Here is an 11,980-nt window from a genome sequence, read left to right as displayed (position 1 = left end):
TCTCATTACTAAACCAGTGATCTGTAATGGAAAATTTCCATTTTTCTTGTTTACAGTGTTAAATACTTATGCAAATGAAACACTGAAACACTGTAATAGACTGTTCAGTGGAAGTTTCTAAAACTAGATGAACATGTTTAAGCCTCAGTAGTTGAAGAAAACAACTCCCTCTGCAGCTGCTGATAACGCCAAAGGCATGAAACAGCATACCCATTGTTCCATTAGGTTTCATAGCGAGCCGCGTGATATGTGTTATGATCAGCTTATGACTTCCTTCCCTCTTCTTTGGAATGCATAAAGGAATGGAAGCTCCACTTCTGTTTTAGAGCTCTCCTGACTGTATAACTGTTTGATGTCTGTGTTTGCTCTCCTGCATGCAGTAATTTCACAGCTGATTGTGTTGCAGACTTTATTAACAGAAAATTCCACCACAGATGAAATTTTAGTTAATGCTTCAGAGCAGGGAGCAGAAAAACATCTACTATCACACAACATTGTGTTTAACTTAAACATGAAAACACAACAGTCTTAATCGTTTGAATACATTTCACTGAAAGCACAACTTATACACACTGTTCTCACTGCTGTATTAAAAGATTCTCCTCATCTATAATGATCAGGTTTAATTAAATATGAATTAACGGAGCAAAAAAAATATTAAAATTATTACAAACTAGTCTGTGTATTCAAAGCAGTGGTAAGAAACCTTAAATCTGTGGTATGTGGATGCATTTCCCACACTCAGTGAAATGGCAACTCAGTTGCTTTATAATATTAGTATCTTAAAAATGTATACAGCACTTTATTCTATACACTTCAAGTATTAATTTGCCTCACATACACCTAACATGCATGTCTTTGGACTGATTAACATGGAAGAAACATCGTAACTCCACACAGAAAGGCCTCAGCCAGGATTTAAATCAGGAACTTTCCCACCACCCTATTACAAATCTCAGGTTTGTGCCAAAAACCATCTCTCAAGGTACACTCTGGGCTCGGATCCTTATATGCACCATATATGACCCCTCCTATATATTTTTTTACTATTACACTATTTGCAGAATCCTGGGGCAAATTCCAACAACCAGCAGGTGGCTGTCTCTGAGTAACCTTTATATCTTTTTTTCTTTCTTTGTCCTGGTCTCTTAAAATCCCTGAATATTTTCTAGAAACAAACAAAAAAAAGACTAAAATGGCTGAAAGTAGTACAGATGAGTGCCACATGAGATCTATATCTGCAGGGGGGAAAGGTGTCATCTTTTTTTTATATATATAATAAGTTGTCAATCTGCTTTAAAAGCCTCAACTGAAGTATTACATTTATAAAGAAGATGTCACTGCCACCTGCTGGAGAGAAAGATGGTGCATAAACATCTTTTAAAAAACAAACAAACAAACAAACATGCTTGCACAAGTCAAGATGAACCCCACAAACTGTATTCTGGTGTGAGCTGCACACCTGTCCCCTGTCTGCACACAGCAGTATTCACTGTGGAAGTCAGTCCACTTGGTAACACTGGGTAGGTCTTTTGAAACATTATCTGAACTAGCTTTCATTTGAGTCATTAGAGCTTAAAACCGCATGTTTATATAAACCTATCATGTCTATCGATACACCTGCTTTTCCAGATGAGCCACAATGCCGGCAGATTAACTCGTGTCACAGATTAACTGGTGACGGTCAAACAGATGTGTGGTAGACTTGCCTTTAAACTGACATCATGCAGTTCATCTTCTCATCCGCAGAGGGCCACAAATCACCATCAATGAAGAGTTCTAGGAGATTTTAGTGTAGATGCTCCATGACTTAATAAGGCATTCTGTTTTAAGGGGTTAGAGAGAAAATAAAAGCAAAAACTACAAAATTAAAAGAAAGAGAAATCAAACATTTGGATTCTCTACTGGCTCTGCTATGATTTGGCAGTCAGCTAAACTCCTTCCTTACATTAAGACTGATGACACGATTCCATCTGTTCACAGGTTTAATGACACAGGGGAAGGTGAAACTGCACCATACAGTACAAGGCATAATCACTTTTACATATTCACCATGTACAGATAAAACAATGAAAATATAATAACTACTTTTTATTACAAGTCAGCATATCCTCCTAAAATATACTGAGAGTGGCGTGTAACTGAAAATATTGTCAACCCCAAACAACAGACTGAACATTGGTTTCACCCTGGAAACATCCTTTAAATGTAAACCCAACAATGTATACAGTGGTCCCTTGCTATAACGTGTTTCAACTTCTGCAGCCTTGCTGTTTTGTGGATTTTTTTGTGTGCAATTTTGAGCCCATTCTCACTCCTGAGGCGTAACATCCCGACGCATGTGTAGATTGACTCCAAACGGTTCTCATATGTCCTCAGTTTCCAATGTCATCATGTAGGAACGTGTTGGGTGCCCGAAAACATAATATGTTGACGATTTGTCACCTAGCGTAAAATGTTTGTTTGTTTTTTACAACGCATTGTGTTCTGTGTCCTGATCAGCTGTAGACCATTGTCAATCTCCTCCTGTCTCTCCTGTACAGTACAGAATCGCTACATTGATAGCTTGCAGTGTAAGTCTAAATTTCTGTACTTTTCTCCCCAACACGTTTTGCACCATCAAAGGCACCTGCGGTAGCACCCAAAAGCCAGAGGAAGATAGCTATCGCACAAAATCTTGAACTTCTGATTCATTGATTTATTAATGATTAATTGATGTTGAATTCTCTCGCAGGTGCTCTATTCCCATGTTCTGGACCTGAAAAGAGGGTTTGATTTTTGGTTTTATTTTATAATACTGGATTTATTTTTCTACAAAGGTTTGAACTTTGAGAGTGTCTAAACAAGAGAGAAAAGTGAAAATGTTCGTGCCTGTGTGAGAAAAGTGAATAAAGTGTGTAGTGACGGGTTTTACAGCCTTAAAACATCTATGATAATTGTAAAAAATAAAGTTGGCTACTTTGCAGACTTCAACTATTGCGGGTTATTTTTAGAACATAACACCCACAATAAACAAAGGACCACTGTACATTACAATCTGATTTATTAAAAACAAAGTATTCTTAATGTATTTATTATAACTTAAAACCATGAAATTACCTTAAAACTGCATAACCGCTGATGACGGCAGCCACAAAAGGCATAAGATGTAAGTGGATGTTGCTGGATTTAACTAGCTGAGCACAGCCCGTCTCCTCAAATTCACTGGCTAACATCCTGTTTGCTAATGACATCAGTTCCTATCACAGACTATAGTGATTTTAAGGTGGCTCACGTGAGTTACCATTTCATATTTAATATCTAAGAAATATAAAATAACATTCTACCTTAAACTGAATTCATTTTTGATATCACAGCAGATTATTTTTAATGAGTTCTTATTTGTTGAAAATGCAGAGGAGCTGGTTGTGAACTGAGCTTCAGAGAAACACAACATACTGATATTCAGTGTGAAGCTTTGAGTGGAAAAAGAAAAACAACAGAAAAACATGCGGATCTGGGAATAATCAAAGCTTCCATCTTTATCCATGAATCTGAAAACGTGTTTCTGAGTGAAACAGACAGACATGTACAGACTATCTGTTCAACAGTCAAAGTGTTTCTCTAAAGAGGCACGAGTACACTCTTTAGATTATTCTCTGCAAACAAACACTGAGGAACCAGGAAACCACACTCTAAATCCAGGACAAAGAGGTTCTGTGAATGTGGTGTTGAAGGTATGGAGGTGGATCAGGGTGTCAGAGGAGACTCTGTAGAAGGACAGAGTGCCAGCAGGACAGTCCACATACACTGCTACTCTGTTAGAGACTGAGGAGGAGGAGAAGGAGGAGGATGATATGGATGTTTCTCTGTTATTGTGACAGACAGAGTAACCATCATCGGAGCAGCTGAGACTCCAGGATTGATCATTCCACCCAAATGAACAGTTATCACTGCCACTTTTCCTTCGGATTTTTCTATAAGTCACTGATATGTCAACATCTCCTTTCCACTCAACCTCCCAGTAACAGCGGCCAGTCAGGCCATTTCTACACAGCAGCTGAGGATGAACATCAAATCTGTCTGGATGATCAGGATATAAATGAACCTCCTCCACATGTGTCACCTTTCTTTTGTTGTCAGACAGTTTGAGGTTTGTGTGTACTGTGTTTGTATCTATTGTGAGTTGACAGGAATCTGATGGAGAGAACAAACACAATCCAGTTGCAGTTATTGTTATCATCTGTTGATTGATTGACACTATGATGACTTCTGACATCAGAGAGGTGAATGAGTGATGTGACAGTTTGAAGATGGTTGAATGTGTGCTGCTTTGTTTTCATGAATCACATTAAAAACGCACTTACACTTCCTCAGACCTGGTCTCAACCATCGGACTCCAGCAGGCTCCACCCTGAAAGGAGGAGGGGGATCAGACCAGCACAGTCTCTTTCAGCATGCACACGAGGACATTACATCATCATACACTGATACTGCTAGACAGTGATAAAGGAACAGTCCAACATTTTCAGAAATATGTGGCTATCTGTGAACCAGTATCTTTCAAATGCCACTCCCCTCCCCCAAACAAAACAAAACAAAACAAAGAGAGTTGTTGATTCTCACCAAGCAGAAGGTCCATATACACAATCACCAGTGTTTCCAAGTCCCAAGCATAAGTATTAAGAAATTTAAAGAGAGCATACGGGGCATATTTAAAGAGAGCCTCCACCAGTGAGTGAATGAATAGTGGCATTGTAAAGCGCTTTGGGTGCCTTGAAAAGTGCTATATAAATCTAATCCATTATTATTATTATTATTATTATTATTATTATTATATGGAACAAGCCAGGCAGGGGAACAAAGTGAAAAATGTAAAGACTGTGGGAAGACATATAGTTATAGATATGTCCAAAGATCCCAAAACAACTGCAAAGACACTAGTGAATGACTTAACGTAGTCGTAAATTGTACAGGGTGGGCCATTTATATGGATACACCGTATTAACATGGGAATGGTTGGGGATATTAAAGTCCTGTTTGTGGTACATTATTATCTGTGAGGGGGCAAACTTCTCAAGTGGGTGGTGACCATGGTGGCCATTTAGAAGTCGGCCATCTTGGATGCAGCTTTTGTTTTTTCAATAGGAAGAGGATCATGTGACACATCAAACTTATTGGTAATGTAACGTGAGGGTTCACTAGATGGTTTGGAATCTCTCTGAATAATTAGGAACAGCAAGATGGAGACGGATAACTTTTTAGCAGCCACTTTACTCTCAGCACACCGCAACAACAACCCACACTTCCTATGTGCCGCCCTCATGAATACTTCACTGGCCTCTCAGAAGCCAGGAAATCTTATACTCAGATCAAAACAGGGAAAACAACCAGGTAGATATAACACATACTTATTACTGGTTTGAACATGCATGTCTAAACATTCAAACATGTAAACATGTAAATATCAAAACACGTAACCACCAAATAGCTATATAACTAGCTTTATAACCTTTGTAAACACCTCTTTGTATATCAAATTAGATTTAAATTTACTTCTACACTTTACAGTAATGCCACAAGAAAAACAATGGTTTTAATGTCTTCCTCCAGTACCAGACCTTTTCTCCATACCTGAGAGTTTCCAGTTTCCAGGATGGATTCTTCTGTTCAGGTAACAACAGCTTCATTCCCAAATCCCCTGGATGATTGTAGCTCAGGTCCAACTTTCTCAAATGGGAGTGGGAAGAACTCAGGGCAGATTCCAGAGAAGCACATCCGTCCACTGTGATCAAACAGCCTGACAGACTGCAGGTACATACCAAAAAAAAGTGTTTTATTTTCTTCCCAGAGAAAGTGAGCTCCATCCCCTCAATTTAATTTACCTACATTTATAAAAATGTCCTAACTTTTTATAGCAGAGATAACACTACAATATAAGAGAAAGAACCACAACTCTCAGATGGTCCCCTGTCAGCAGCAATTGGTCACAAGAAGGAGGAAAAACGTCTTACAACTAGAAAGAGACCGCCAACAAAATCTTGTTCAGGGAGGTTTAACCATCTGCTTTAACATGTAGGTGATGTTGGTGCGAGTAAGGACAAACAGCCCATGAGTCCTGTGTCAGATTAGATAAGACTGACTGATAAGGTTCAGTAAATGCTTAAGTAAAAAGATTCAGGTAACTCAGGCAGGAAAAGCAGGGCTCTCCTCACATAGTCCATAACGTAGATGGGGCGCTACCAATGTCAACCGAGTTGGGCAGTGGAAGGAAATGTGAGCTATATTCACTGAGCACAGGTAAAATAGCATAATAAATTAAACAAACAAAAAAACATTAAATGGAACAAAATGCATCCAGGATCATTTAAGGATTAAATATTGTTTGGGACTGTGTAAATAAAACTAAATTAAAATTTTCACGATTATAAAACTAGGGCAGAAAATCTTGTTATTTTTATTAAGTTATACAAACAAAATGCAAAAGAAAAAAAAGAGCAGAGCACATCTTGATCTGACCTGAGAGTTTCAAGTTTGCAGTATGGACTCTCCAGACCAACAGACAGAAGCTTCAATCCCAAATCCTTCACGTTGTTGTTACTCAGGTCCAGCTCTCTCAAACTAGAGAACCGCATGCTAAGAACTGATGACAGAGCTTCACAGGCTGTCTCTGCAAGGTTACAGTGACTCAGTCTGCAGATTTATAACACAAAGAACACTGATATAAGTCACAGTCACCTCAAGGTGCTTTATGTTGTAAGGTAGACCCTACAATAATACATACAGAGAAAAACCCAACAATCATATGACCCCCCTGAGATAAGGAAGACAAGATAAAAAATTCAGGGTCACCTGATCTAGCCCTAACTATATGATTTAGCAAAAAGGAAAGTTTGAAACCTAATTTCAAAAGTAGAGATAGTGTCTGTCTCCCAAATCCAAAATAGAAGCTGGTTCCATAGAAGAGGGGATTCAAAACTGAAGGCTCTCCCTCCCATTCTACTTTTGAATACTACAAACCACGGGCAGGAAACATGGCAGGTGCCAGGGCTGTCCCACCAGGAATGATTCTAAGACTAGCATGACCTAGGCACAATGCAAGAAATATGTCTGCAAGGAGCATGCACACACTCTCTTCAAATCCTGTGTACAGTAGTGAAGAGAAAAAATTTGGCTGTTGGACAAGAACTGTTCCATGTTCTGACTATGTTCTTATTATTTTCTGTTTCACAAATGGTTGAATTTCACATGAAATATGTACCACCCCCTCTAAACAAACAGCAAAAACAAACAAAACATAACTAATTAATAAAAAAAAAAACTTCAACTCTACCATTGCCAGTCCCAGGCCTGTATAAGAAAAGAGGAGGGGTGATTGAAAGTGATGTCATGGTACTAGAGCAAAAATTAACAAGATTCATTCTAAAGGGCATGGATGTAAACACCACGAGAAAGAAACATATCTAGAATTAAACATTTGACCTGATGGTGGTGCTAGAAAAAGGTCATGTCATCACCAAAGACCAACAGGGTTCATCTACTTGTGGTTATTAATGTTGGCAGTAATTTTGAAAAGTTCTCAATTCAAACTTTTCAAGATACATTTATTCTAAATTAAAAGTTTGACTTCATGGCTTGATGGTGGCACTAGAATTTTATTATCAAGAGAATACTAATGTATTCAATAAATAAACAAAGTGCCTGACGCAAACAATTGGTCAACAATTGTATGTAAACCATTTTGTAGAGGTAAATAACCCCCATGGTAAAACGTGATAGTAATATTTGAGGAGAATAGGAGGGTTAACTGATAAGAAAACAATATATATTGATCTGACCGGAGAGTTGTCAGTTTAGAGTATGGAAACTTCACTCTTGAATCCTGCAGGTCGTTGTTACTTAGGTCCAACTCTTTCAGACTAGAGGACTGGGAGTTGAGAATTGAGGACAGAGCTTCACAGCTTTTCTTTGAGAGGTTACAGCCACTCAGTCTGAAAAATAAAAGATAAACTGAAAACACTGTTTTAGTGCAATGACAGTACACTGACGTATTATTAGATTTAGCAATTTTTTAAGCAGTCTTGATCAACAATGTCAAAATTATTTTTGTAATTTTTTCTTAATTTCTTTCCTTCTTTGAGGCATCAAACAGTTCAATGCTCCCTGACCGCTAAGGACTCAACAACAATTATCTTATGTCTATGTTCAAAAAGTAAAAATCTCTCTCTCTCTCTCTCTCTCTCTCTCTCTTACACACACACAAACACACACAATTTAAACAAACCAACAAAAAAACAAAACAAATCATCCACTTGCATTGTAACTGGCTTCTGTACATTTTGGAAATGTTGTTTTTATTTTTAGGTAGGACGGTGGGACAGAAATTGGATTAATTGTAATTCAGAAAAGGGTCCCATGTTCATCTTTCTTTTGTTTTGTTTTTGGGGGGTTTTTTTGGGGGGTGCTAAATGTGGGTTGTCGTAAAAATTTGTGCTATCTGAATGTTAAGATATAATCTAACAATACTGTGTCAGAATAAAACGTAATTTTACATTATACATTAACAGAAATGCATACAGTCTTGAAAACTTTGGATTATTACAAAATCACAGAACTACAAAAAAACCTAGGAGTTTCTTTCAATTTTAAAAAAGTAATTTAGAGATATCGGTTGACCTGATCTATGAGGGAAGCAAACAGGAAATCATTTAATATATGACTGTTCTATTTTCAATCATTTGTGAAATCAACCATTTTTAAATATAGTGATGAGTATATATTCACTTACAGAGCTTTGTTGGAAGTTTTGACCACTGGCAGCAGCCTCAGAAAAGCCTCCTCTGAAACAGAGTATTTCTTCAGGTCAAACACATCCAGATCTTTTTCTGATGACAGTAAGATGAAGACCATAGCTGACCACTGAGCAGGAGACAGTTTATCTGTGGAGAGACTTCCTGAACTCAAGAACTGTTGGATCTCCTTCACTAGCGAATAATCGTTCAGTTCATTCAGACAGTGGAACAGATTGATGCTTTTCTCTGCAGACAGATTCTCACTGAGCTTCTTCTTGATGTACTCGACTGTTTCATGACTGGTCTGTGAGATACTTCCTGTCTGTGTCAGCAGACCTCGTAGGAGAGCCTGATTGGTCTGCAATGAAAGACCCAGAAGGAAACGGAGGAACAAGTCCAGGTGTCCATTTGGACTCTGTAAGGCCTTGTTCACAGCACTCTGGTGGAGATACTTTATACTACTTTTCTTTTTAAAAAAGAAAGACTTCTGGGAGGTTGGTTGTTGTTTTTCCAGCAGATTGACTCCAGAGTTGATGAAGGTCAGATGGACATGAAGAGCAGCCAGAAACTCCTGAACACTCAGATGGATGAAGCAGAACACCTTGTCCCGGTACAGTCCTCTCTTCTCTTTAAAGATCTGTGTGAACACTCCTGAGTACACTGAGGCTGCTCTGATATCGATGTCACACTCTGTCAGGTCTGATTCATAGAAGATCAGGTTTCCTTTCTGCAGCTGATGAAAAGACAGTTTTCCCAGAGACTTAATCATCTTCCTGCTCTCTGGACTCCAGTGTGGATCTGTCTCAGCTCCTCCATCATACTTGACCTTCGTCACTTTGGCCTGAACCACCAGGAAGTGGATGTACATCTCAGTCAGGGTCTTGGGTAGCTGTCCTCCCTCTCTGGTTTTCAGCACATCCTCCAGAACTGTAGCTGTGATCCAGCAGAAGACTGGGATGTGGCACATGATGTGGAGGCTTCGTGAGGTCTTGATGTGGGAGATGATCCTGCTGGCCTGCTCCTTATCTCTGAATCTCTTCATGAAGTACTCCTCCTTCTGTGGGTCAGTGAACCCTCTGACCTCTGTCACCATGTCAACACAGTCAGGAGGGATCTGACTGGCTGCTGCAGGCCGTGTGGTTATCCAGAGGTGAGCAGAGGGAAGCAGTTTCCCCCTGATGAGGTTGGTCAGTAGCACATCCACTGAGGTGGACTTTCTAGGGTCAGTTAGGATTTCAGTTTTGTGGAAGTCCAGAGGCAGTTGACACTCATCTAGACCATCAAAAATGAACACAACCTGGAAGTCTTCAAAGCTGCAGATTCCTGCTTCTTTGGTTTCAGTAAAGAAGTGATGAACAAGTTCCACCAGGCTGAACTTTTTCTCTTTTAGTATATTCATTTCCCTGAAAGGGAATGGAAATATGAACTGGATGTCCTGGTCGGCTTTGTCTTCAGCCCAGTCGAGGGTGTATTTCTTTGTTAAGACTGTTTTCCCAATGCCAGCCACTCCCTTTGTCAGCACTGTTCTGATTGGTTCATCTCTTCCAGTTGAGGCTTTAAAGATGTCTTCTTGTCTGATTGTTGTTTCTGGTCTATCTGGTTTCCAGCATGCTGTTTCAGTCTTTCTGACCTCATGTTCATCATTGACCTCTGCAGTTCCTCCCTCTGTGATGTAGAGCTCTGTGTAGATCTGATTCAGAAGGGTTGGGTTTCCTTCTTTAGCAATCCCCTCAAACACACACTGGAACTTCTTCTTCAACTTCGTTTTAAGTTTACACTTACAAATTGCTGCAACATGTTCTGAAAACAATAAAAAAAAAAACAGAAAACAATGAAATGAAATGCATATGACTATTTGTGCCCCAAAATATGCATGTGTAATATTTTTGTTAACATTAATGAGACATTACTAAATGTTCCATTCATCCAGCAGCTTAAATATCTAGAGAAATTGTCTTACTGCTCTGCAGACGGTCAGCCAGCTCCTCCTGCTTCAGTTTCCTTAGGAAGTGCAATGTGATCTTCACAAATGCTTCTCTGCTGCTCTGCTGCTCATCATCCTCACCCTTCAAAACCTCCTCATTCACAATCTTATTCTCTACGCATTCTGGGTAATCTGGACTCAGAACCTTCTGGATCTTCTTCAGCTCATTCTTTACAAAAAGGATGATATTGTCCTCCAGCAGCTGGAACAGAATACTTTATGAATGACCCAGTCAGACTGAAATCATGCAGCCAAACATCAGATCCATGTTGGACAATCCACTGGTCGAACAAAGAGCAGCATGGAGATGACTGTGAACAGATGACTGGACTTTCTCATTGGTAACTTTATACATTTGTGTCACGTCTTAATTGACTGTTCAGTTGTTCTCAGTAGGATGATGCACCTCTTTTTTTTGCTGCTAAATATGACACCATCACTCTCAACTTCCATCTACCTAACACCCACTCACTTAAGAGCAAGGGACATATCTTCTATGATCTCTTTACCAACTGTAAGCTAGACTTTCTCTGGTCAACTGAGACTTAGCAATGCCCACTGACTTGTCTCAGTTGAATTAATCCACTCCTCCTGGGTTTGTTAACATCTTTCAATCCTGTAGTACTGGCCGGGGACTAGTACTGGCTCATCTATCATGAGAGGTGAAAAGTCATACTAGTCTCTGCTCCTGTGTCAGTTCTTTTGAATCTACTGTGTGTTAAATGTCTGTTCCTACTCCTAGCATTATTTCAACTGTCTACCATTTCCCTAAACTCAACAATCATTTCCCAAATGATTTTGCTGCCTGCCTCACATCTATCACAGTATTAATAACTGTCTCATCAGAGATTTTGTATCTTACCTTGAGAGTTTGGATTTCAGCAGCATATTGGTGTTGCTACTCAGTCTAAAGGAAACATTTGAAACCTGATTTGCTGCTCTGGTGTAACCCCGCTTACCTATGAAACTCTCTTTATTAACAATTCTCTATTAATAATTCTCTCTCCAGTAGCATTGACTCTTTCATAGACATTCAGAGTTTATTCACCATTGAAGAACTGATTTCACTCTACAACACTGAACTTCATGAAAAAAAAAGATCTGTTTTCTCCTCTTTCTCTACCCCCTGAGTTTACACCTGAACTTTGACTATTACTGTCACAAACTTTAGAGGCTCTACAAAAGAACTGGACTTGTATAAAAATCATAAACGACATTATAAGGA

The 11,980-nt window shown here is 39.1% G+C and overlaps 1 protein-coding gene across 1 annotated transcript in view; it reads right to left on the bottom strand.

Moving 5' to 3' along the window:
* The window catches only part of LOC102215918 (protein NLRC3-like), a gene marked incomplete at its 3' end in the record, with an annotated part of 39,019 nt that overhangs the window by 26,018 nt on the left and 1,021 nt on the right, over positions 1 to 11,980 (bottom strand). The window contains exons 3-8 of the mRNA XM_013907761.1: positions 10,732 to 10,957; positions 8,768 to 10,571; positions 7,818 to 7,970; positions 6,499 to 6,672; positions 4,347 to 4,393; positions 3,860 to 4,176 (exon numbers count right to left, since the gene is read on the bottom strand). Coding sequence (XP_013763215.1) covers positions 3,860 to 4,176; positions 4,347 to 4,393; positions 6,499 to 6,672; positions 7,818 to 7,970; positions 8,768 to 10,571; positions 10,732 to 10,957 — 2,721 coding nt within the window. The remainder of the gene's footprint in view (positions 1 to 3,859; positions 4,177 to 4,346; positions 4,394 to 6,498; positions 6,673 to 7,817; positions 7,971 to 8,767; positions 10,572 to 10,731; positions 10,958 to 11,980) is intronic.

The sequence above is a fragment of the Pundamilia nyererei genome, unplaced genomic scaffold, assembly GCF_000239375.1.
Source record: "Pundamilia nyererei isolate P.nyererei 1_Seehausen unplaced genomic scaffold, PunNye1.0 scaffold00510, whole genome shotgun sequence".
Classification (NCBI taxonomy): domain Eukaryota; kingdom Metazoa; phylum Chordata; class Actinopteri; order Cichliformes; family Cichlidae; genus Pundamilia; species Pundamilia nyererei.
The sequence above is the reverse complement of the archived record's forward strand: the minus strand, read 5'-3'. Positions and strand labels throughout refer to the sequence as shown.